The 23,113-nt window shown below is 43.1% G+C and overlaps 1 protein-coding gene across 2 annotated transcripts in view; it reads left to right on the top strand.

The window, feature by feature from the left end:
* RASA3 (RAS p21 protein activator 3) overlaps positions 1 to 23,113 on the top strand; it is a 227,283-nt gene that overhangs the window by 183,555 nt on the left and 20,615 nt on the right. For both annotated transcript variants that reach the window (XM_056555987.1, XM_056555988.1), the window contains exons 11-16: positions 10,731 to 10,879; positions 11,643 to 11,757; positions 12,916 to 12,990; positions 14,200 to 14,323; positions 17,846 to 17,952; positions 21,842 to 21,919. In XM_056555987.1, the coding sequence (XP_056411962.1) occupies positions 10,731 to 10,879; positions 11,643 to 11,757; positions 12,916 to 12,990; positions 14,200 to 14,323; positions 17,846 to 17,952; positions 21,842 to 21,919 (648 nt within the window). The remainder of the gene's footprint in view (positions 1 to 10,730; positions 10,880 to 11,642; positions 11,758 to 12,915; positions 12,991 to 14,199; positions 14,324 to 17,845; positions 17,953 to 21,841; positions 21,920 to 23,113) is intronic.

Raw genomic sequence — 23,113 nt, 5'->3', positions numbered from 1 at the left:
TGTAGAACTATGTTTTATGAATTTTATGTTAAATGTTGTAACTATTTATTGTTAAGTAATAACTTTCCAGACTGTCTCCAGGAACTTGAGAGTACAGCCCCCTCCTCTAGAGTCCAGTGTGTGAAGACCATGTAGGGCGTATGATGAGAGTAGTAGTCCCTGTTGTTAGTGTCATGTATCTGTGTGGTGTTAACCCCCCAAATGACCATTCTGTGTCTCGCATACCTTTTCAAATAAAAACTGTTTCCTCAATCAAAGCCTAAGAATGAGATCTCTGAAGCCAGGGTTCCAGTAAACAACTTAAAAGGGTACTCTGGTGAATTTTTTTTTTTTTTTTTTTTTTTTTTTAAATCAACTGGTGCCAGAAAGTTAAACAGATTTGTAAAGGACTTTTATTTAAAAATCTTAATCCTTCCAGTACTTATCAGCTGCTGTATGCTCCACAGGAAGTTGTACTTATTTCTGGAATTATTTTCAGTCATACCACAGTGCTCTCTGCTGACACCTCTGTCCATATCAGGAACTGTCCAGAGCAGGAGCAAATCCACATAGCAAACCTCTCCTGCTCTGGACAGTTCCTGATACAGACAGAGGTGTCAGCAGAGAGCACTGTGGTCCAACTGAAAAGAACTCAAGAAAGAAATACAACTTCCTGTGGAGCATACAGCAGCTAAGTACTGGAAGGATTAAGGTTTTTAAATAGGTAAGTAATTTACAAATCTGTTTAACTTTGTGGTACCAGTTGATTTAAAAAGAAAAAGAATTCCACCGGCGTACCCCTTTAACTTAACTCCTGATGCAATATAGTACAACATTAATAATTGTATGTAGCTTAAAAGGTACACCTTTGATGTAGTACCACTGTTCCTTTAAATAATACTTCCTTTGCAGATACTTTGCAAAGATCAAGCTTTAGTGCTTTAGCATGTGTACATAGAACTATATGTTCTGCAGATGTGTACATGCTAAAGTGCTCTGTTACTTAAAGGACATCTGCAGCAAAGGACAACTTATCCCCTATCCCCCCCCCCCCCCGTGTTCTCCCAAAACGGGCCCCTGCATTGCCGCACTATGTGAGCCGCTAATGTGCGTAGCGTTGACCTCTCTGAGGTTGATGGTACGCCACCCCCCCATACAGTTCTATGGGAGAGGCGGGGAGGCACTAACGCTGCCTACCCGCCTCTCCCATAGAGATACATGGAGGAGGCATGTCGGCCGCGCTGTCACTCTGAAGCCGGCACGCCAGCTGCACGGAAGAGCCGCAGCAAAGCCATGGCCCCGTACAGGAGTTTGCCGGGGTCTCAGCGGTCGGAACCCCCACGATCAGATACTTATCCCCTATCCTGTGGGTACGGCATAAGTTGTCTTTTGCCGCAGATGTCCTTTAAGCTCGCAATCCAGATTACTACTGGACAAGGATCTTCATGGGGGTAGACTGTAGACTGTGTAATGCAATATAGGAACTCACATTATTCACCTTTTTGGTGGTTACATGCAGGGCTCAAGTCCTGGGGAAAAAAAGTGGGGGAACTCGCCCAAGATTTCCACTCAAGGGCTGGTTCTACTAATGGAAATGATGTTCCTGTTGTGGAAAAAGTGCAGGAACTCAGTTCCCAGGCGTTCATGCAGGACTTGAGCCCTGGTTACACTCAGCGAAGCCAATCCAGGGAATTCCCCCCCCCCCCCCCCCCCCCGACTTGGTAGACAGCCTGCCACTGGTCCGACCAGTGACCAACAAGAGATCCAGGGAAAGACAGCAAGGTCCCTGTTCAAGTCTTTCCCTGCTTGAAGAAATTTACTCTCCTGCTTGGAAGTTAAAATATGTAAAGAAATGTATCCTTAACAGTGGGGCTGGAACAGCATCCAGGAACAGACAGGACCATGCCTGATATTAGCAATACCTAGGCTCACTAAATTTTAGTCTCCTTAGGAAGAGTAGGGCTGAGACAGACATGTGCACCTGGTAGAGGCCAGGTCTCAACTCAATAGGAGAAAGTTACGTCCACCTCTTTTCCAAGGGCGGACTTGAGACTAGCTCCTGCATTTATTGGTCAGGAGTCTGCATGTAACTAAATTCTTATTCAGCTTTACATACAATGCAATGCAAAAATAATTACACTCTGCACACTGTATGCATAAAATGGCAGACAAAGATACTTAGGCCTTCAGCACCTAAACTACACAAGTTACATCCAGCAAATACTTTAGTTATCTCAGCCACGTGACTTCGCTACCTGGTAGCAGCTGGAACAGCTTGTGCTGGGCCACCACAAGGAAAGCTATCCACGTCCTTTCTGTATTCCTGCATACACGATGCAGCAAGGTGTGTGCTAGAGCCCTGCACGGGACTGTTTTTCCTGCTCCTGCTGTATTTCTGACCATTACTACCCAGACATGCAACATGTGTGTTACAATCCCTCCCACTCCCGCAACATGTGGGTTCCAATCCCGCCCACTCCCGCAACATGTGGGTTCAAATCCCGCCCACTCCCACAACATGTGGGTTCCAATCCCGCCCACTCGCGCAACATGTGGGTTCCAATCCCGCCCACTCGCGCAACATGTGGGTTCCAATCCCGCCCACTCGCGCAACATGTGGGTTCCAATCCCGCCCACTCGCGCAACATGTGTGTCCAATCCTGCCCACTCCCGCAACATGTGTCCAATCCTGCACACTCCCGCAACATGTGGATTCCAATCCTGCCCACTCCCGCAACATGTGTGTTCCAATCCCGCCCACTCCCGCAACATGTGTGTTCCAATCCCGCCCACTCCCGCAACATGTGTGTTCCAATCCCGCCCACACCCGCAACATGTGTGTTCCAATCCCGCCCACTCCCGCAACATGTGTGTTCCAATCCCGCCCACTCCCGCAACATGTGTGTTCCAATCCCGCCCACTCCCGCAACATGTGTGTTCCAATCCCGCCCACTCCCGCAACATGTGTGTGTTCCAATCCCGCCCACTCCCGCAACATGTGTGTGTTCCAATCCCGCCCACTCCCGCAACATGTGTGTGTTCCAATCCCGCCCACTCCCGCAACATGTGTGTGTCCCAATCCCGCCCACTCCCGCAACATGTGTGTGTTCCAATCCCGCCCACTTCTGCAACAAGTGTGTGTTCCAATCCCGCCCACTCCCGCAACATGTGTGTGTTCCAATCCCGCCCACTCCCGCAACATGTGTGTCCCAATCCCGCCCACTCCTGCAACATGTGTGTGTTCCAATCCCGCCCACTCCCGCAACATGTGTGTGTTCCAATCCCGCCCACTCCCGCAACATGTGTGTGTTCCAATCCCGCCCACTCCCGCAACATGTGTGTGTCCCAATCCCGCCCACTCCTGCAACATGTGTGTGTTCCAATCCCGCCCACTTCCGCAACATGTGTGTGTTCCAATCCCGCCCACTCCCGCAACATGTGTGTGTTCCAATCCCGCCCACTCCCGCAACATGTGTGTGTCCCAATCCCGCCCACTCCTGCAACATGTGTGTGTTCCAATCCCGCCCACTCCCGCAACATGTGTGTGTTCCAATCCCGCCCACTCCCGCAACATGTGTGTGTTCCAATCCCGCCCACTCCCGCAACATGTGTGTGTTCCAATCCCGCCCACTCCCGCAACGTGTGTCCAATCCCGCCCTCTCCCGCAAACATTTTGCCACAGCTTTTAGAGAGAGCACAATTCCCTCCTACCCAACCCCCCCCCCCCCCCCCCCCCCCGGGACCATTTCATCACCCCCATGTGCCTTTTTCTAAGCCCCTGTGGCATTTCAGAGGTAAATGGGACTGCACAGGATTTTGCGGGACCTGCTGTATATTCTGTGACTGCCCACTCTCGCCTGCAACAACCTCATTACTGCCCCCAAGTTTTTTATTGGATCCTGCAGGATCCCAATCCCGGTGCAGGGCTCTACTGTGTGCTTTATGGCAGCTGAAGTGAATGGGAGTCAATAGAATTGTCATAGATTAGTCTCCAGGAAATGATGGAGTATAGCCTCCTTCCTTGGAGATCTGGGGAGATGCATGCAGAGTCTTATCTGTATGTGTAGCCTTACTTTCCTACCTTATTTAGGCCTTTACCACCACTACACAAAAATTATATTAGTAAAGAATAAATACTCAAAAAGTTAAATCTTAACAGCCTGATTTACGTAATGTCATTCCATTCAAGTAGCAACATTTTGCCAGTCTAAAGAAAATGTATTTCTCCTTCTGAGATCAAATCCATCAGCTATACAAAATTTTTATTTGGCGCAAACACAATGCATCAATGATGAAGAAGATTTTACCACGAGGGGTTATTATTTATGTACAGCAGCTATTATAGAAGAGGTGGGTGGTGCTGCTCTGTCTGTAACCCTAGTTAGAAAAAATGTTTTTTTGTGGTTTTCTGAGTTGTTGAATCTCTTCTAGTGAGCAGAAAACATTTTTTTACATGTTCATAATAAATTGACACACCCAGGCCTTCCTTTGTAAGCTTGGCAAAAGAGGAAACCCACAGCTACTCAGTCGTAATGAAACCTTTTTACACATGTTTGCACTGTTCATAGAATTGTACCCAATAAAACTAGGATCATTAAAACCTTACTGGACAGCAGGACACTTCAGTAGTTTTTTTTAAATTAATAATGACAATATACTGTTATATTTATATGTAAATTTCTATTTATATGTAATTTTACACTACAGCATTACAAATTAATCAACCATTAACCCCTTAAGACACATGAAGTTCTCATACGTCTCCATTTCCGAGTCCTTAAGGACACATGACGTATGAGAACGTCATGTGTTTTACCGGCCCCCCGCAACCATCTGGAGCGGAGCCGGTGCCCGATGCCTGCTGAAATCGTTCAGCAGGCATCGGGGCATATCGCCCAGGGGGGTCATTATGACCCCCCATGTCGGCGATGGCCGCAGATCGCTGGACAATTCAGTCCAGCGATCTGCGGCGGATTCCGGGTCAATCGGGTCTCCAGTGACCTTCTTCAGAGACGGCCCCGAACAGCCAGAGGCAGCAGGGGTGAGGTGGCACTGGTGCCACCTCACGATCGCCCTGATTCGTCGGCCGGATTACCGGCCGACCAATCAGGGCGCCTGCTGCGGGTGTCACTCCCGCAACCCGCTCCGCCCCTCTTCCGGAGGACGTGAGCGGGTGCGGGACGTGCACCCCGGGTGCTGGGGACCCCGATCCCCGGCGCCCCTGTTGGGATCGGGGCCCCAGGAGCAGCGGCGGAGACGACGAGGGACTGACCTGGTGCAGCGAGGATCGTTGGAGGTGAGTGACAGCCTCCTGCTGTTGCTTAGCAACAGTTCCCAGCATGCAAAAAGGGCATGCTGGGAGCTGTAGTTATGCAACAGCAGGAGGCAGACCACCAAAACTCCCAGCATGCCCTTATGGGCATGCTGGGACTTGTAGTTTTGCAACAGCTGGAGGCACATTATTTCTATGGAAAAGTGTACCTTCAGCTGTGGTGTAACTACAACTCCCAGCTTGCACAATCAGCTAAAGTGCATGCTGGGAGTTGTAGTGGTGCATCTGGTGGTTGCATAACTACAACTCCCAGCATGCCCGTTGGCTGTCGGTGACTGCTGAGAGTTGTAGTTTTGCAACAGCTGAAGGCACACTGAGTTAAGTAGCAAACCAGCGTGTCTCCAGCTGTTGCATAACTACAATCCCCAGCATCCCCAGCCAAAGTAGTATGCCTCCAGCTGTTGCATAACTACAACACCCAGCATGCCCTTCCGCTGTCCGTACATGCTGGGGGTTGTAGCTTTTGCAACAGCTGAAGGCACACTGGTTGCAAAACACTGAGTTTGTTACCAAACTCGGTGTTTCACAACCAGTGTGCCTCCAGCTGTTGCAAAACTACAACTCCCAGCATGCACTGATAGACCGTACATGCTGGGAGTTGTAGTTTTGCAACAGCTGGATGTTCCCCCCCCCCCCCCCCCCCCCCAATGTGAACGTACAGGGTACACTCACATGGGCGGAGGATTACAGTAAGTATCCGGCTACAAGTTTGAGGTGCGGCAAAATTTCTGCCGCAGCTCAAACTGCCAGCGAGAAACTACTGTGAACCCCCCGCCCGTGTGACTGTACCCTAAAAACACTACACTACACTAACACACAATAAAATAAAAAGTAAAAAACACTATATATACACATACCCCTACACAGCCCCCCTCCCCTCCCCAATAAAAATTAAAAACGTCTGGTACGCCACTGTTTCCAAAACGGAGCCTCCAGCGGTTGCAAAACTACAACTCCCAGCATGCACTGATAGACCGTACATGCTGGGAGTTGTAGTTTTGCAACAGCTGGATTCCCCCCCCCCCCCAATGTGAACGTACAGGGTACACTCACATGGGCGGAGGATTACAGTAAGTATCCGGCTGCAAGTTTGAGCTGCGTCAAATTTTCTGCCGTAGCTCAAACTGCCAGCGAGAAACTACTGTGAACCCCCGCCCATGCGACTGTACCCTAAAAACACTACACTACACTAACACAAAATAAAATAAAAAGTAAAAAACACTACATATACACATACCCCTATACAACCCCCCTCCCCAATAAAAATGAAAAACGTCTGGTACGCCACTGTTTCCAAAACGGAGCCTCCAGCTGTTGCAAAACAACTACTCCCAGTATTGCCAGATAGCCGTTGACTGTCCAGGCATGCTGGGAGTTTTACAACAACTGGAGGCACCCTGTTTGGGAATCACTGGCGTAGAATACCCCTATGTCCACCCCTATGCAAGTCCCTAATTTAGGCCTCAAATGCGCATGGCGCTCTCACTTTGGAGCCCTGTCGTATTTCAAGGCAACAGTTTAGGGCCACATATGGGGTATCGCCATACTCGGGAGAAATTGGGCTTCAAATTTTTGGGGGTATTTTCTGCTATTACCCTTTTAAAAAATGTAAAATTTTTGGGAAAACAAGCATTTTAGGTAAAAAAAAATTTTTTTTTTACATATGCAAAAGTCGTGAAACACCTGTAGGGCATTAAGGTTCACGTTACCCCTTTTTACGTTCCCCGAGGGGTCTAGTTTCCAAAATGGTATGCCATGTGTTTTTTTTTTTGCTGTTCTGGCACCATAGGGGCTTCCTAAATGCGGCATGCCCCCAGAGCAAAATTTGCTTTCAAAAAGCCAAATGTGACTCCTTCTCTTCTGAGACCTGTAGTGCACCAGCAGAGCACTTTTCACCCCCATGCGAGGTGTTTTCTGTATCGGGAGAAATTGGGCTTCAAATTTTGGGGGGTATTTTCTGCTATTACCCTTTTTAAAAATGTAAGATTTTTGGGAAACCAAGCATTTTAGGTAAAAAAATATATATATTTTTTACATATGCAAAAGTCGTGAATCACCTGTAGGGTATTAAGGTTCACTTTACCCCTTGTTACGTTCCCTGAGGGGTCTAGTTTCCAAAATGGTATGCCATGTGTTTTTTTTTGCTGTCCTGGCACCATAGGGGCTTCCTAAATGCGGCATGCCCCCCAAAAACCATTTGTCGCTCCTTCCCTTCTGAGCCCTCTACTGCGCCCGCCGAACAATTAACATAGACATATGAGGTATGTGCTTACTCGAGAGAAATTGGGTTTCAAATACAAGTAAAAATTTTCTCCTTTTTATCCCTTGCAAAAATTCAAAAATTGGGTCTACAAGAACATGCGAGTGTAAAAAATGAAGATTTTGAATTTTCTCCTTCACTTTGCTACTATTCCTGTGAAACACCTAAAGGGTTAATACACTTACTGAATGTTTTTTTGAATACTTTAGGGGGTGTCGTTTTTATAATGGGGTCTTTTATGGGGTATTTCTAATATGAAGACCCTTCAAATCCACTTCAAAACTGAAAAATAGTGAGTTTGAAAATTTTGTGAAAAATTTCAAAATTGCTGCTGAACTTTGAAGCCCTATGGTGTCTTCCAAAAGTAAAAACTCATAAATTTTATGATGCAAACATAAAGTAGACATATTGTATATGTGAACCCAAAAAAATATATTTTGAATATCCATTTTCCTTACAAGCAGAGAGCTTCAAAGTTAGAAAAATGCAAAATTTTCATTTTTTTCATCAAATTTTGGGATTTTTCACCAAGAAAGGATGCAAGTTACCAGAAAATTTTACCACTAAGTTAAAGTAGAATATGTCACGAAAAAACAATCTCGGAATCAGAATGATAACTAAAAGCATTCCAGAGTTATTAATGTTTAAAGTGACAGTGGTCAGAATTGCAAAAAACGCTCCTGTCCTTAAGGTATAAAATGGCCTGGTCCTTAAGGGGTTAAATGAGGAGTGAGGATCCTGCACACAAAAGGTTACAATTTCTGAGGACATGTGGTTGATACAAAACGCTTAAAGGGGTACTCCACTGCCCCAGCGTTCGGAACATTTTGCTCCGAACGCTGGGTGCGGGCTGCGGGGGTCGTGACTTACGCCACACTCCCCCTCAATGCAAGTCTATGGGAGGGGGCGTGGCAGCTGCCACACCCCCTTCCATAGACTTGCATTGAGGGGGCGTGGCGTAAGTCACAACGTCCGCACCCAGCGTTCGGAACAAAATGTTTCGAACACTGGGGCAGTGGAGTACCCCTTTAAGTGCTTGTTTTCTACAATGACTCCGTGATCTTTTCTATAAAAAAAAATAGGGTAGAACACAAAAATGTCAATGAACCAGGCAGTATCTGTGTATGTACAGATATAAATTGCATATGAGTGCATGAAGAGTTAGGACCTGTTCACCTAACTATCCAGCATAGCTTCTATCCGATGCTGTATCCTTCTGAGTGCCAGAGGTAAACTGAAGCTTAAACCGATCCCATTGTAATCAATTGGTCAGTTCACAATGTCCAGCGCATCATTTAGAATGCTCCTTGCAGCATTCTTCTATATAGCTTTAAATCCCATAATGAGCTGCCCCGATAGAATTCTATGGACTTTTCACTTTTTAGAAATTTTTGAAAGTTTACTAAAAATAAAAAAAAAAGCTAAATTTTGCATGGACAGACCCTTTACTATAAGGCCATTTTCACACAAAATGTCAGTGCGGAATTCCGCAGGAATCTTCTATATGGACATTCTACAGCAGCTGCTCTGTTCACACGGCAGGAAAATTCTGATTCCAACATCCGCAAAAACATTGAACATGTTCAATGGTTCTGCAAATTCCACAAGGAAATGCATTTCCGTCCTCCACTGTCGGTAGAATGTCTGCACGGAAAATCTCCACGAAGCATTCCACAGTGTGAACATAGCCCAACACAGGAAATCTAGCGCTGGTCTCGCATTTCTATTGCTCATCTTTGAGTTGTTTCCACTCCCGGATTGGAGTCACTTGTGGTACATGATCTGGAAAGACACAGCTCTGTGTGTGTGTGTGTGTGTGTGTGTATATATATATATATATATATATATATATATATATATATATATATATATATATATATATATATATATATATATATATATATATATAGATATAATGGTCTCACTGCTGACAATACACATGAGAGCAAAAACCAAGTAAGAAGATGGAAAGTAGCGTCTCTTCAGACACCAAATATTTCAGATTTAACCTTTTGGCCTCAATTTTGTCTGGAGGAGACCAGGCACTGCTTAATACCGGTACCTGCTCAGTACCACACCTACAGTGAAGCATGGTGATGGCAGCATTATTCTGTGGGGGCGTATTTTTAAAAGATGGAACAGGAAGACTAGTTAGGATTGAGGATAAGCTCAGTGGTGCAAAGTACAGAGATATTCTTAATGATAAACTGTAGGGATGTCCTGATTCCATTTTTTTTTTTAAGACAGTGTAAGATTACCGATACTTTAGGTACTTGCCGATACCAATTACCAATACTTTTTTCTATGTCATGTGACAGGGTTTTATTTTTTTTTTGGTTAATGGGGGGAAAAAGGGGTGTGTTTTTTTTAAAGTTCTCGTGCAAATGTCCAGTACCGATACCAGTATCGGTATCGGGACATCCCTGAAAAACTGAATATTTATGTCTGAATAGTTGTCAATGTAATATTTTCTTTTTTCTTTTGCAATAAATTGGCAAAGAATTTGAACATTCTTTTTTTCACATTCTGATTATGGGGTATTGAGTGCAGAATGATGTGGGGCTACTGGAGGCTCTGAAATTGGGTCATGTAGAAGATGAGTAGTTCACACTGCATAGGATATGTACATGAATTTGCTTCTTTGTATATCGGATAACTCTTCAAAATACAGACTATTTTTCTGTTAATTGTAGTTAAAGGGAACCGGTCATCACCATCATGCTGCCTGAACCACAAATCATCAGGGTGGTTCCCGATGGCTTCTCCCTGCCCCACCAGCCTTGATTTATAGATCCCTGTTTTGGTGGGGAAAAGAATAGTTCGGGGCAACATAAAAATGTTGACACATTTCCTTGTAATGTAAAACCTCTAATATATGTAGTTGGTAAAACGAAACTATTTAGTCACATTCGCCAATATTTTTCTTACACCTTAAATCTCTTTCTGCCGGTAATCCCTAGGCAGATCAGCCATTGTTTCCTATACTGAAGTTTTAATCTTTGTTGATTTACTCATTGCACTTAGTACATATGAATGCCAGGATGGCAGCGCAGGACATGCTATTGTTCACCCTATTTTCCTGTATTTGTACTGTCCGCTGTGACTGTCATCAGCTTTATCATCTTGCCATGCGAAAACTGTAACCTCCAATGTCTTCAGCCTGTTTCAGCATCTGCTGCACATGTGTTGGGTGAAGTCTGCCGAGAAAAACAGGAAGCTGCAATACCTCTAGTCCGTCTTTTTTTACATTATGGCAAGATTGTTCCTTTCATCAGCGCCATCGCTAATGCTGAAGTGAACAGGACACAGTGAGTAGCACTCCTGATATAGATAAGACTGCACTCTGTAAATGATTAGTCGGTTATGTCACTAAATCTAAGGAAACATGCACCAGCCGAGCATTTCTATCTTCATTGTTCTAAGGGTAATAGAAATGTATCTGTGGAGGCCAGGGAACTAGGCTATAAGTCACCCTGATGTCTAACAAACACATTTGGTCCCATAATTCCCTGCCATGTTCCTCTATTCTCTGTGATGCATTTGTATCAAAAAGGGTACATGTATACAAAGTAGGAGCCATAGCCCTCATTACAGATTTTATTTAACTACGTTTTTACTGGAAATACTACCTGTTCTATCAATAGATACCTAATGGTGTATGCATTAAGGAGACCGATTGAAAGATTTATCTGAAATTACTTTTTGAATTTAAAGGGCTTGGCCAAAATTAAAACAGTTAATTATTAAATTCTGTTTCATGTGATTTAGTAACTTCAACTTAGTAGATATCCAACCATCAGTCTGTACCAGAACATGACCTAGAAATGAAATTAATACAGTCTATTATTTTATACACATCGGGGGAGATTTATCAAAACCTGTGCAGAGGAAGAGTGGTGCAGTTGCCCATAGCAACCAATCAGATTGCTTCTTTCATTTTCCACAGGCCTCTAAAGAGGCCTGTGGAAAATGAAAGAAGCAATCTGATTGGTTGCTATGGGCAACTGCACCACTCTTCCTCTGCACAGGTTTTGATAAATCTCCCCCATCCTGTCTCTTCTTTTTCTCCAGAGATCCAAATACCATTTTCAGAGGGAATTCCTTGACCTCCAAATGCATTGATGAGACCATGAAACTAGCGGGAATGCATTACCTTCAAGTTACACTAAAGCCTATTATAGATGAGGTAACCAGTGGCATCTGTAACAATAATGATAAATATTTATATTTAGTTCATTGGATAAACAGCACAATTTGTTCTACTCCAGGGGCCTGCCCCTTCTTTTGCACCTCCGACAAGTTGACGTCTTATTGCGTCAGACTGTTGTGACCTATTCCCATCTGAGAAACAATTCCTTCCAGAGATTTTCTTGGGTGGAGATTCCCAGCAGCCTTTAGTAAGCGAAGCTGTGTCTCAATAGGGGCTGTTGAACTACAACCGTCAATATGTTTGCTTTTGTAACAGAAGTTGCAGGTCAACAACAGCTGGAGAATGATGGAGCCATATATTGCCGCCTTTTGCTTTATTTAGATTTCCAGAAAAAAATCCAGAGGAATAATTTTTCCTTGGCTATAACAAATAGTTTTTTTTTTCCTTTTCTTATTACATTTTTGAGAAACTGTTTATATAAATGTTTTCATCAAAGAGCGGGCAGGGTTTAGGAGGGATTACGTACATATTGCAAGTTACCGATACCGTTCCATCCAGACGAGAAGGATTTTCATGCGAATGTTCATTATTTATTGTGAAGCTCCAGGCAGCTGTTTAGGTATCTGAACTGACCAATCTGTGCATGTTACTAATTATAGCTGTTTATCAGAATGCAGCGCGGAAAGCAGCGTTAACGCATTCAGTGCTGTATGCACGTCATTCTGAGGATGTGATCACAGCTTCACATACTAATACTCTGGCACAGTGATGACACAACTTTATAAGAAATGCTTTACACATCACTTGCATACGTATAAGGAAAGAGACACATCAGGAAAAGCAGATAAATGTGAAACACCAACTTCTAGAGAAAATAAAAACCTATAATATAAGTGTCACATGCATCCAGCCAATGCAGTTGGTGGTTACGCCCTGTTTATATCTCCTTTCAGACCATCTCTGGTCAACCTGAGACAGTAATCTTCTGGGACTGGGACTTATCAACAAGTAACCGCACATTTCCTTTCACAGTGACTCAGCCCCAACAATCTGTGAGGCCCTTTGGTCTACGGGGAGTTCAGCTTTAGTGGAAAAGGAACACAAGTTCACTGCGCCCTCTGTAGGACAAAGGTTGTCATGTACTGATGTCTTATTGTCTTTTCTGTATATTGTTATATATTTTTTCTTTCTTAGATCTGTGAGTTACATAAACCCTGTGAGATTGATCCTGTGAAATTGAAAGATGGTGAAAACTTAGAAACCAATAAGGTAAGATGGACAGAGTAAAATGGTAACTGTCTTGTAATGGACTCCGATGCTTTATAGTTCAAACAGGACACCTACTTTGTCTCCCATAGTGGTACAGAAAGTAAGTGGTACACAAGTTTAGTGGTTACAGTGTCTAGAAGAAGTACATGTAGAAAATGTCCCAACACTTGCCAAGTTCTGCTAGAAATATTGTTTTTTGAAGTTGCACATATAAGGACATATCGTATACTTTTCGGCAAACACCTTGCCTTCTTCAGCTGTCTAACACATGAGACACTAGTGTGGTATGTACTGGGAGGCGCACAGTGATGACATCAGAGGCTGGGTGAGGAACACAATGATGACATCAAATGCCAGTCGGGCCTGAATGTCACTGTCAAGCCATCAAAATACAATCAAATAGTACAGTATATGCAACAAAAAAAAGGGGGGGGGAGAGACATCATGCAAAAAAAAAAAACAATAAAGTCCATATGTAGAGGGAGACAGCACAGATGCTGTGTTGGGATGGTCTACATATATAGGGATTGCCAGAAAGGAGCCACTCTCAGCATACATCAATGTAGTCCTAAACCTGACAACCTATCTATAACATAGAAGAGGTATATAACTTTCCGGTTTCCCAAACAGTCAGTAGGTAGGCTTAGAAAGAATGCAGTTGCTTATACATTCTCTTTTAAGCCTTGGGTCAGGTTGTACCCCAAAATGGCTGAAAACATTTTGCCCAAACCTTCTTTGCCGCTATAGATCTAAGGTAGACTACCCCCTTCCCACAGCCATGTCCATGATGAGGGGTTTGGGCAATAAAATATTTATTGTGGAGTATGTGTTATGGGATCAAACTGACATCTTCCTTGGGTTCTTCCTAGAAGAAGAGGCCAGTTGACCTAAAAAAAAAATAAAAAAAAAAGATTATCGATCAAACTCCACATCTGTACAGCACTTCCTTCATAACAATATTGGAAAATTCCTAAAAATTGACTGGCTGCAAATATGAAACAAACATTGTTTTGTGTCATATCTGGGGTTTGTGTATTTGCTATAAAGTAAAAAAATAAAAGTAAAAAAAAACAGAAAAACAACAAAACACTGGTGATCATCCATAAAGTTTGGTAAATCCTTAATTTTTGCCAGCGTGTATGTCTATAATGTTACATTTATCAACCATATTCAATCTTCTGTACCAAAATACCCTATGACTTTTCATAGGAAAACTTGAAGAATTATGTAGACCAGATTTTTAACGTCATCACCAAATCAGGAGTCAGTTGCCCGACTGTTATGTGTGACATTTTCTTCTCTCTGAGAGAGTCTGCAGCCAAGCGTTTCCAAGGTAAGCAGAGACTTGAATTCTCCCTAATCCACCCAGGATATTTCTTCTTTTTAGAAATTGTATGATGAAACATTTACATTGACTATCGCTGTTGGTCACACTCTGTAAGCATGAGAGCTTTTCTTAATGACAAGTCCACATTCACGCATTGCTAGGCTTCCGAGAAGAGCATTGTTTCAAGATCATTTCAACACGTTTCCTAAGTGCTCTTATCAGAATACCAATAAACTCGCTGAAGAGGATCATGCCGCAGAATAAAAATCCTTCTCCCATCCTTTCTGTGCTGACCAGCTCAGATCAAGTCCTTCCTTCTGTCCAGGCTTTGGTTATACCTTACAAGGCAAATTCTTTGTGGTCAAATCAAGGAAATGTCAAAATAACAACCTTGTGTCTGCTGCTTGTACAGCCTATCCAGCTGATGGGAAATATGCTCCTGAGGGATCTCCACCATCTTATGCCTGTATGAAAGTGCAGACTCACTAAAACTGATTGTTGTCTTTGTAATAGAACCAGAGAGCTCAGGCGTTCACATGCTTGTTGGAGACATCAGCTTGCTTAACTATTGAAGTTCCCTTTTATCAAAATCTTACACAAGATAGCCTTTCCTTGTCTAGCCACATCAGACCGGTCTTTACTATAGCTCTCCATGAAGATTGGAAATTCATCTGTACTGACTTGTCCATGTAGTGGTTAGGCATGCACAGAAAGCAAGTATAATGCCATTATAAATGTATGCACCTCATGCAGAATAGTTTTTAAAGGGGTATCCTGCTGGAAAACATTTAATTTTTTTTTTTTTTTAATCAACTGGTGCCAGAAAGTTACAGATTTGTAAATTACTTAATCCTTCCAGTACTTATCAGCTGCTATATGCTCCACAGGAAGTTGTTTTCTTTTTTAATTCCTTTTCAGTCTGACCACAGTGCTCTCTGCTGACACCTCTGTCCATGTCAGGAACTGTCCAGACTAGAAGCAAATCCCCATTTCAAACCTCTCCTGCTCTGGACAGTTCCTAATATGTACAGAGGTGTCAGCAAGAGAGCACTGTGGTCAGACAGAAAGGAAATTCAAAAAGAAAATAACTTCCTCTGTAGTATACAACAGCTAAGTACTGGAAAGATTAATATTTTTAAATAGAAGTAACTTACAAATCTGTTTAATGCTGAAAAAGACCAGTGGAACAAAAACATTTGTGGTTACTTTTCAGTGCTGCCCAGTTCATATTAAAATATATTGGGTCTTAAAAAAAAAAAAAAAAAAAAAAATTGAGTATAAAGTGTTTTTAGTTCAGTGTTGTTTTTGCCAGTGTGAATATACCCTAAAGGAGACCTACCGTATTTTTCGCTGTATAAGACGAACTTTTTCTTCCCCAAAACTGGGGGGGAAAAGTTGATGCGTCTTATACGGCGAATACACCCCTATCGCAGCGGTCCCTGCGGCCATCAATGGCGGGGACCCGCGGCTAATACAGGACATCACCGATCGCGGTGATGCCCTGTATTAACCCTTCAGACGCGGCGATCAAAGCTGACCGGCGACAGCGATGGAGCGACATCCAGGGCAGCGGTGACGGTTCCGGAGCGGCGGGGACACGTGAGTATTACCTCCTGTGCGGTGGTCTTCAATCTGCGGACCTCCCGATGTTGCAAAACTACAACTCCCAGCATGCCCGGACAGCCAACGGCTGTCCGGGCATGCTGGGAGTTGTAGTTTTGCAACATCTGGAGGTCCGCAGGTTGAAGACCACTATTGGGTTCAAAATCTTTATTTTTTTTAGATTTTGCACCTATAAATTGGGTGCGTCTTATACGCCGGTGCGTCCTATAGGGCGAAAAATACGGTACTTAAGAAAATATTCTGTAATTACGGTAAGAAAATATTTTTAGTGAGGCTTGAACATCTTCTAAGACATTGCTTTTATACTGACATGATTTTAGCACCAATTGCATTCATGTTTACACACATACCCATGGTTTTCACCTTTTTAATATACACTAAAAGGTCCCCTATGAATTCCATCTGGTCGGCCTTTTATAAATCAGGTTCGCTGGTTCTTTAGAATTGATGGCCTATCCTTAAAGCGAAACGGTCTCCTAAAATATGTTTGTGAAGCGGCACCCACAGTGCACGATGTCTTCACATGCCTATTCTAGGTATACCTATATGGAAAAATCAGGCTTCCGTATGGCTGTCAATCAACTGCGCAATTTAATCAGAGAGAGGCGGTGTGGATCCCAGGCTCCGCTTCTCCAACTGTTGGCCCGACTCCCTGAGGAATTATAAAGCAGTTATTTGTAGGGATGTAAGAAAAAATCGATTCTCGCGATAATCGCGATTTTTCATTTGCCGATACAGAATCGATTCAAAATATTTTTGAATCGATTCTTTTAGGGATGTGGAATTTTTAATAAAACGCACTTTATCTTACCTGCCAACGAGCCCGCGGAGCTCCGGTACAGTCCGGTACAGGTGTTCGGTCCCCGGGCTGTATTCTTCTTACTTCCTGTTAGTCCGGCATGTCACATGGAGCTTCAGCCTATCACCAGCGGAGGCGGGACATCGCTGCGGCCAGTGATAGGCTGAAGCTCCATGTGACGTGCCGGACTAACAGGAAGTAAGAAGAATACAGCCCGGGGACCGAACACCTGTACCGGACTGTACCGGAGCTCCGCGGGCTCGTTGGCAGGTAAGATAAAGTGCGTTTTATTTTATTTTGCAGCCCGGACGGGATAACATGAGAAAAGTGAGCACCGGAGTACTAGATCGCCGCTGTCAAAGCTGACAGCGGCGTCTATTGGGATCTATGAATGCTCCCAGGTGGGCGATATATCGCGATGTATCGTCACCTAGACGGTATCGCGATATATCGCGATATATCGAATCGCCACACTGGTATCGCGATTCGAATCGAATCGCCAAATTCTTGGCGATTCACACCCCTAGTTATTTGTAAGTATACAGAAGCCTAATTTATCTTTTATAGGTACATTTTTCTGTTGTCTTTTATCCAATATAACAATGAAGGATACCTTTTAAAATCTGATACAAGTGGGTGTGGGGACCGCTTTTACCTCCGCTCCTCAGCACCTGAGCTCGGAACAGGCCAGCAGCGACTCCAGAACCACAACCGGTCCACATGAACAGAAGGAAAATCCAGCTTGTAGGTGAGATAGAAGGAAACTTTTATTGTATTATCCAAAGAGCAAGATGTAGTACAGGATAACAAACGCAGACGCTGCATAAGGGTCTTGTTGTCCCAAAACGCGATGGCTTTTGTCCTGTACTACATGTTGCTCTTTGAGTACCGTAATATAATATTTTACTTTTACCGCTGGATTTTCTTTCTGTTCACTGCTATTTTATAAAATTGCGCATGCATCATTTTGCATCCTGTTTAAATGTTTGACTAGTATAAAATGGCTGCAAAACTGAATGTAAATAAGAAATAAAGAAATTGGTTGCCCAGTTTTCTGTGGTGTCTCTCCGGTTGCTTTAACTATTTGTGTCTTGTGTTTGTCTCAGGCGATCCTGACGTAAGATACACTGCTGTGAGCAGCTTCATTTTCCTGCGGTTCTTTGCACCTGCCATCCTGTCCCCTAACCTTTTCCAGCTCAGTCCTCACCATGCAGTAAGTGCCTTAAAAGACCCTTGTTAGCTTCAGCAATGTGTCAGCGAACTGATTGAATGAAACTCCTGCCGCGCACAAGGCACACGCTGTGCCAGACTTCATGTTTAATGTGGGGAATGCATTACCAGTCACAGGCTTTGGGAAAACAGGCTGCTGTACATATAGTCTTACATTTACCATCAAGTCTTTAAAAGATTGCTGTAAAATGTGTATCAAGGAATATATTCTTATTGATTTATTATGTAAAACATCTGTGTAGAAATGACTTCAGGTATAGGTTAAAAAAAAATACCTATAGGGGGGGAGATTTATCAAAACCTGTCCAGAGGAAAAATAGACCAGTTGCCCATAGCAACCAATCAGATCGCTTCTTTCATTTTTCAGAGGCCTTTTCAAAAATGGAAGAAACAAGCTGGTTGCTATGGGCAACTCAGCAACTTTCCTCTGCGCAGGTTTTGATAAATCTCCACCTTATTGTATTGGTGAATATTGTTTCTTCCCCAGTCCTTTTGTTATCCTTACATTAAAATAAATTGATATAAAAATAGCAAAATGTTGCCCACAGAACAGCATGTAAAAAGGGTTTTGTAATAAACCGATATAGAAACAATGGTCTAGTAAAAACAGCTAGTAATAAAGTTTGAAAATAAAGTTTTTCCTCACTTTACAATATAGTATTTTTATTTAACTGAAAGTATTTTAAAATAAAACCATAAACCTTAGAAACCATAGCTGTACATTGTGTAGTGGCCATAATGGGTTTTTGCAACTCAACTTTCATTCAGTTCAATAGGAGCTGTCTGCTCAGGATAGGCCATCAATAAAAAAAAAAAAAAAAGTCTGGAAAAGTGGTTGAAAGGGGTTATTCAGGAACAGGAAAACTAAGTTAATTTCTTCCGAAAACAGCACCACACCAGTTCTCAGGTTATCTGTATTATTACAACATAAGGCTCTGTTCATACTTGGTGTCGTGCATTGAAGGAGAACTCCAGAATACAAAAATTATCGTCTATACTGCCGGCAGTAAAAAAAAATAAACAGGTACATACCTTCCTTCGCTCCCCTGGGGCCTCCAGTAACCCGCTCCGGCCTCCGCCACGATCCTCTTCATCTTTGCCGGTGGTCGGCGAGTCATACTGCATTCAGCCAATCACCGGCCACAGCGAAGACCCTACTCAGCTGGTGATAGCAGTGTGAGAACGCTTCAAGACACACAATTCTTCACTACACCGGTACCTGCTGCCAGGGCCGAAAACGTCACACTGCCGCTCAGCCCATCACCGGCCAAGTCAGGACTTTGCTGTGGCCAGTGATTGGCTGAGTGCAGTATGACTCGCCGACAACCAGGAAGAGGATCGCAGCAGAGACCGGAGCGGGTTACCGGGGGAGCGAAGGAAGGTATGTATCTATTTATTTTTTTACTGCTGGCAGTATGGGGGCCAATTTTTGTATTCTGGAGTTCTCATTTAACACTGATGCACAGAATATTCCACTAAACACATCTTCCTGTCCAGTAATTCAATAAAAGCCCACTGAAGCCCGCCTCTCTAGAGTCTTATAATACAGAGCAATCCTCTTAAAGGATTAGGGGTAAGATGTCTGATTGTGTGGTCCCGCCCTGCGATCTGCTGCAGCACCTTCAGCAGGTTTCTTCGGCACTGGTCGTGACGTCAAGGCCACACCCCCTCGTGACGTCACCACAGGCCCCCTCCATTCATGTCTATGGGAGGGGGCGTGTCGGCAGACACGCCCCCTCCCATAGACATGAATGGAGGGGTCCTGTCGTGACATCTCAAGGTAGCGTGATCATGATGTGACAATCACAGCCTCCCGATCCGAGCGTTCTAAACAAAATGTTCAGAACGCTGGCGCACAGGAGTACCCCTTTAATACACAACATGTAATAATCTACTAATAAGATGACATAGGCTGGTTATTTCAGGCCAGGGTATATGCATGGTTCCCTGGATGTAAGGATTTTGTGGAGGAGGTACTGCAGAGTATTCATTCAGAACCTTCATGTATGGACACATTTGTTAGCTAATTTAGTGCTTTGCTATGCCACAATAATCGACGTGTTAATATACACATATTAGCTTGTGTTCATGGCTCTGTTTATGAACATATGTTCATGCTGGTACATTATGAATCGTTGTAACAAATGAGACATTCTGCAGCAGCTGCTCATAAGTTATGTTAGGATGGCACAACTATGAACTAATGTAGAGATTTCTGTGACTTTTGCCTCTTTCATGTAAGGCTGGGTCCACACTACGTTTTGTCCCATACGGGAGCGCATACGGCAGGGGGGAGCTAAAAGCTCGCGCTCCCGTATGTTACCGTATGCGCTCCCGTATGTCATTCATTTCAATGAGCCGACCGGAGTGAAACGTTCGGTCCGGTCGGCTCATTTTTGCGCCGTATGCGCTTTTACAACCGGACCTAAAACCGTGGTTGACCACAGTTTTAGGTCCGGTTGTAAAAGCGCATACGGCGCAAAAATGAGCCGACCGGACCGAACGTTTCACTCCGGTCGGCTCATTGAAATGAATGACATACGGGAGCGCATACGGGAGCGCGAGCTTTTAGCTACCCCCTGCCGTATGCGCTCCCGTATGGGACAAAACGTAGTGTGGACCCAGCCTAAGACTGCAATGTGATGGTGTATGTAGCTTTATGAATTCAAATAGAGAAAAAGCAGACATGGACGCACATCCACAACATGCAGAGTGATCGTAAACTTCACTGTGCATTTATTACAGAGTACTAGTCACCAAATAAAACTGTTCCTTGTGTAATTAGCAGACACTTTCCCATTCACTTGCTTTTAAAATGATCAACATAAATATGTTTAAAATGTAATATAAAATAACGGCCACTAGGTGGCTCTATGTTCCCTGCCACAATTAATACAGTGAGTTTGGTCTCCTCCTGGCCTGGCAGGAGTCCAAACTCAGGAAGTGCTTTTCTGCACTGATCTTGATTGACAGCTGCACAGAAAGTGAAAGCTCCACAGATTCTTACAGAAAGCTGCACAGACTAAAAGCTGCAGGAGAGCCTCACTGATAGCAACACAGACTGATATATGCACAGAGCCTGAGGTCTTCTATTCATCACAGCACTGCAACCATGTGAGGGCGGAAGTAGTCCCCCAGCAGGCTTCAGTGATGTCATGCCTGCTGGGAAACGCCCGCTTCCTCCTGCTTGAAAATTGCACTATGTGAGCAAGAAGAAAGGTAGGATACAGAGCTTTTTAAAGCTATGAAATTTTTTAAGGGCTCGGGGGTGTTAGGAGTAGTTTACTCTGCGACAGGTACTTATTAAATTTATAGGTTGTTTGTGTACTGTAGCTTTATTTGATGAAATTTGAATAATAATTTTTTTTCCTTTTAATATACTATAAGCCATATGGTACAGAGAGGATTGTCAAATTTTGGCTTTTTTCACATTACTCATGTTTGGTAGTACATTTTCTAAACAGCTAAAGACAAAGGCCTATGGCAAATTTTAGTATTGTACCAATGCTTTGACATTTAAAGAAACTTTGCAAATAGTATAAATTTAATATGTCCTTTATTATTTGTCCATAGCTTTAATGGTTATTGACTGCCAGTAAACTGTGTTATAAGATCCTGCAGACATACTTTGTTATATCTGTCTATTACTTAGAGAAAAGTTGCTGAGAGAGAAGAGTATGACTGCACCGGGTCTTATTCATAGTCTGTCCCTGTGCTATGTACTAGTCATACCAAATACCAGCTTCTATTTTGTATCTTGCAGATGTTATGTTTTTGTTTGTTTTTTCATTTTACAGTTGTGTCAGTAAATCAGTCTTTGAATTTCCCAGCAGTAAATTCCATAGTAAACTTCTTTTAACTATTTCACACAGGACCCACAGACATCTAGAACATTGACACTCATTTCCAAGACTATACAAACGTTGGGCAGCTTATCGAAGTCAAAATCTGTAAGTATTTTAACTATTAAGAAAAAACACCCCACAAACTGAAGATAAATCTAGAACATTAGATGAGAAATTATGTATTTTACCTATATTTCATGTCCCAGCAGAAGCAGTACTGTGTGCAGTTTTGACTGTAGGTGGTCAACCTAATAAATTGAGAAGACTGGGCTTTCAGCCCGCTGATAGGGTTTGTATATAGACGTGCTGTGCAGTTGAGCACTTCAACTTGCCAGTGTTAAAGGGGTATTCCAGGAAAAAACTTTATTTTTTTTTTTTTTTTTTTTTTTTTATATCAACTGACTTCAGAGAGTTAAACAGATTTTTAAATGACTTCTATTAAAAATCTTTATCCTTTCAATAATTATCAGCTGCTGAAGTTGAGTTGTTCTTTTCTGTCTGGCAACAGTGCTCTCTGATGACATCTCTGCTTGTCTCGGGAACTGCACAGAGTAGAAGAGGTTTGCTATCGGGATTTGCTTCTAAACTGGGTGGTTCCCGAGACACGTGTCATCAGAGAGCACTTAGACAGAAAAGAACAACTCAACTTCGGCAGCTCCTAAGTACTGAAAGGATTAAAAAAAAAAATAGAAGTAATTTACAAATCTGTTTAACTTTATGGAGCCAGTTCATCTATTTGTAAGTTGTTCAATACATCATTTCTCTGTGGTCAGCCTGTGTATCACTTGCTCACTATGTTACCACCCTCAATAACATATTTTATCTTCCATTACTGCTTGGCTTTTTTTTGTTTGTGCAGTGGAGAATGTATCACCGCCATTTGTTATTTTAGCAGCCCTATCCCCGTAGAGCCAGTATTTATGGTTCTTTACTAGAGTGAGCATCTGTCTGTCCTCAGGAAGTACACAGGTTATCCAAGGGCATGGTACTGGAGTTGTGTAATAGAACCAAGCCTTGGCATCTCGTTTCTGTTTTTTATTCATAGATGCGGGAAAGACTATGTCACAGTAAAGATAAATATTTTTCTCCGTATTATGGATAACATTTATCAAAACCTGTATAGAGGAAGATTGGGCAGTTGCGCATAGCGACAAATAAAATTTCTTCTTTCATTTTTAAAATGCCTGTAATAAATGAAAGAAACAAAAACATTCCGAGCGGTTGCTAAGGGCTATGTCCCCAATTTATTCTCTATTCCTGATAATCTAACTTTAAAGGAGTATTCCGGGCAAAAACATT

Source organism: Hyla sarda, chromosome 2, assembly GCF_029499605.1.
Source record: "Hyla sarda isolate aHylSar1 chromosome 2, aHylSar1.hap1, whole genome shotgun sequence".
NCBI classification, from domain to species: Eukaryota; Metazoa; Chordata; class Amphibia; order Anura; family Hylidae; genus Hyla; species Hyla sarda.
Note: the sequence above shows the minus strand (reverse complement) of the source record. Positions and strands in the feature narration are given on the sequence as shown.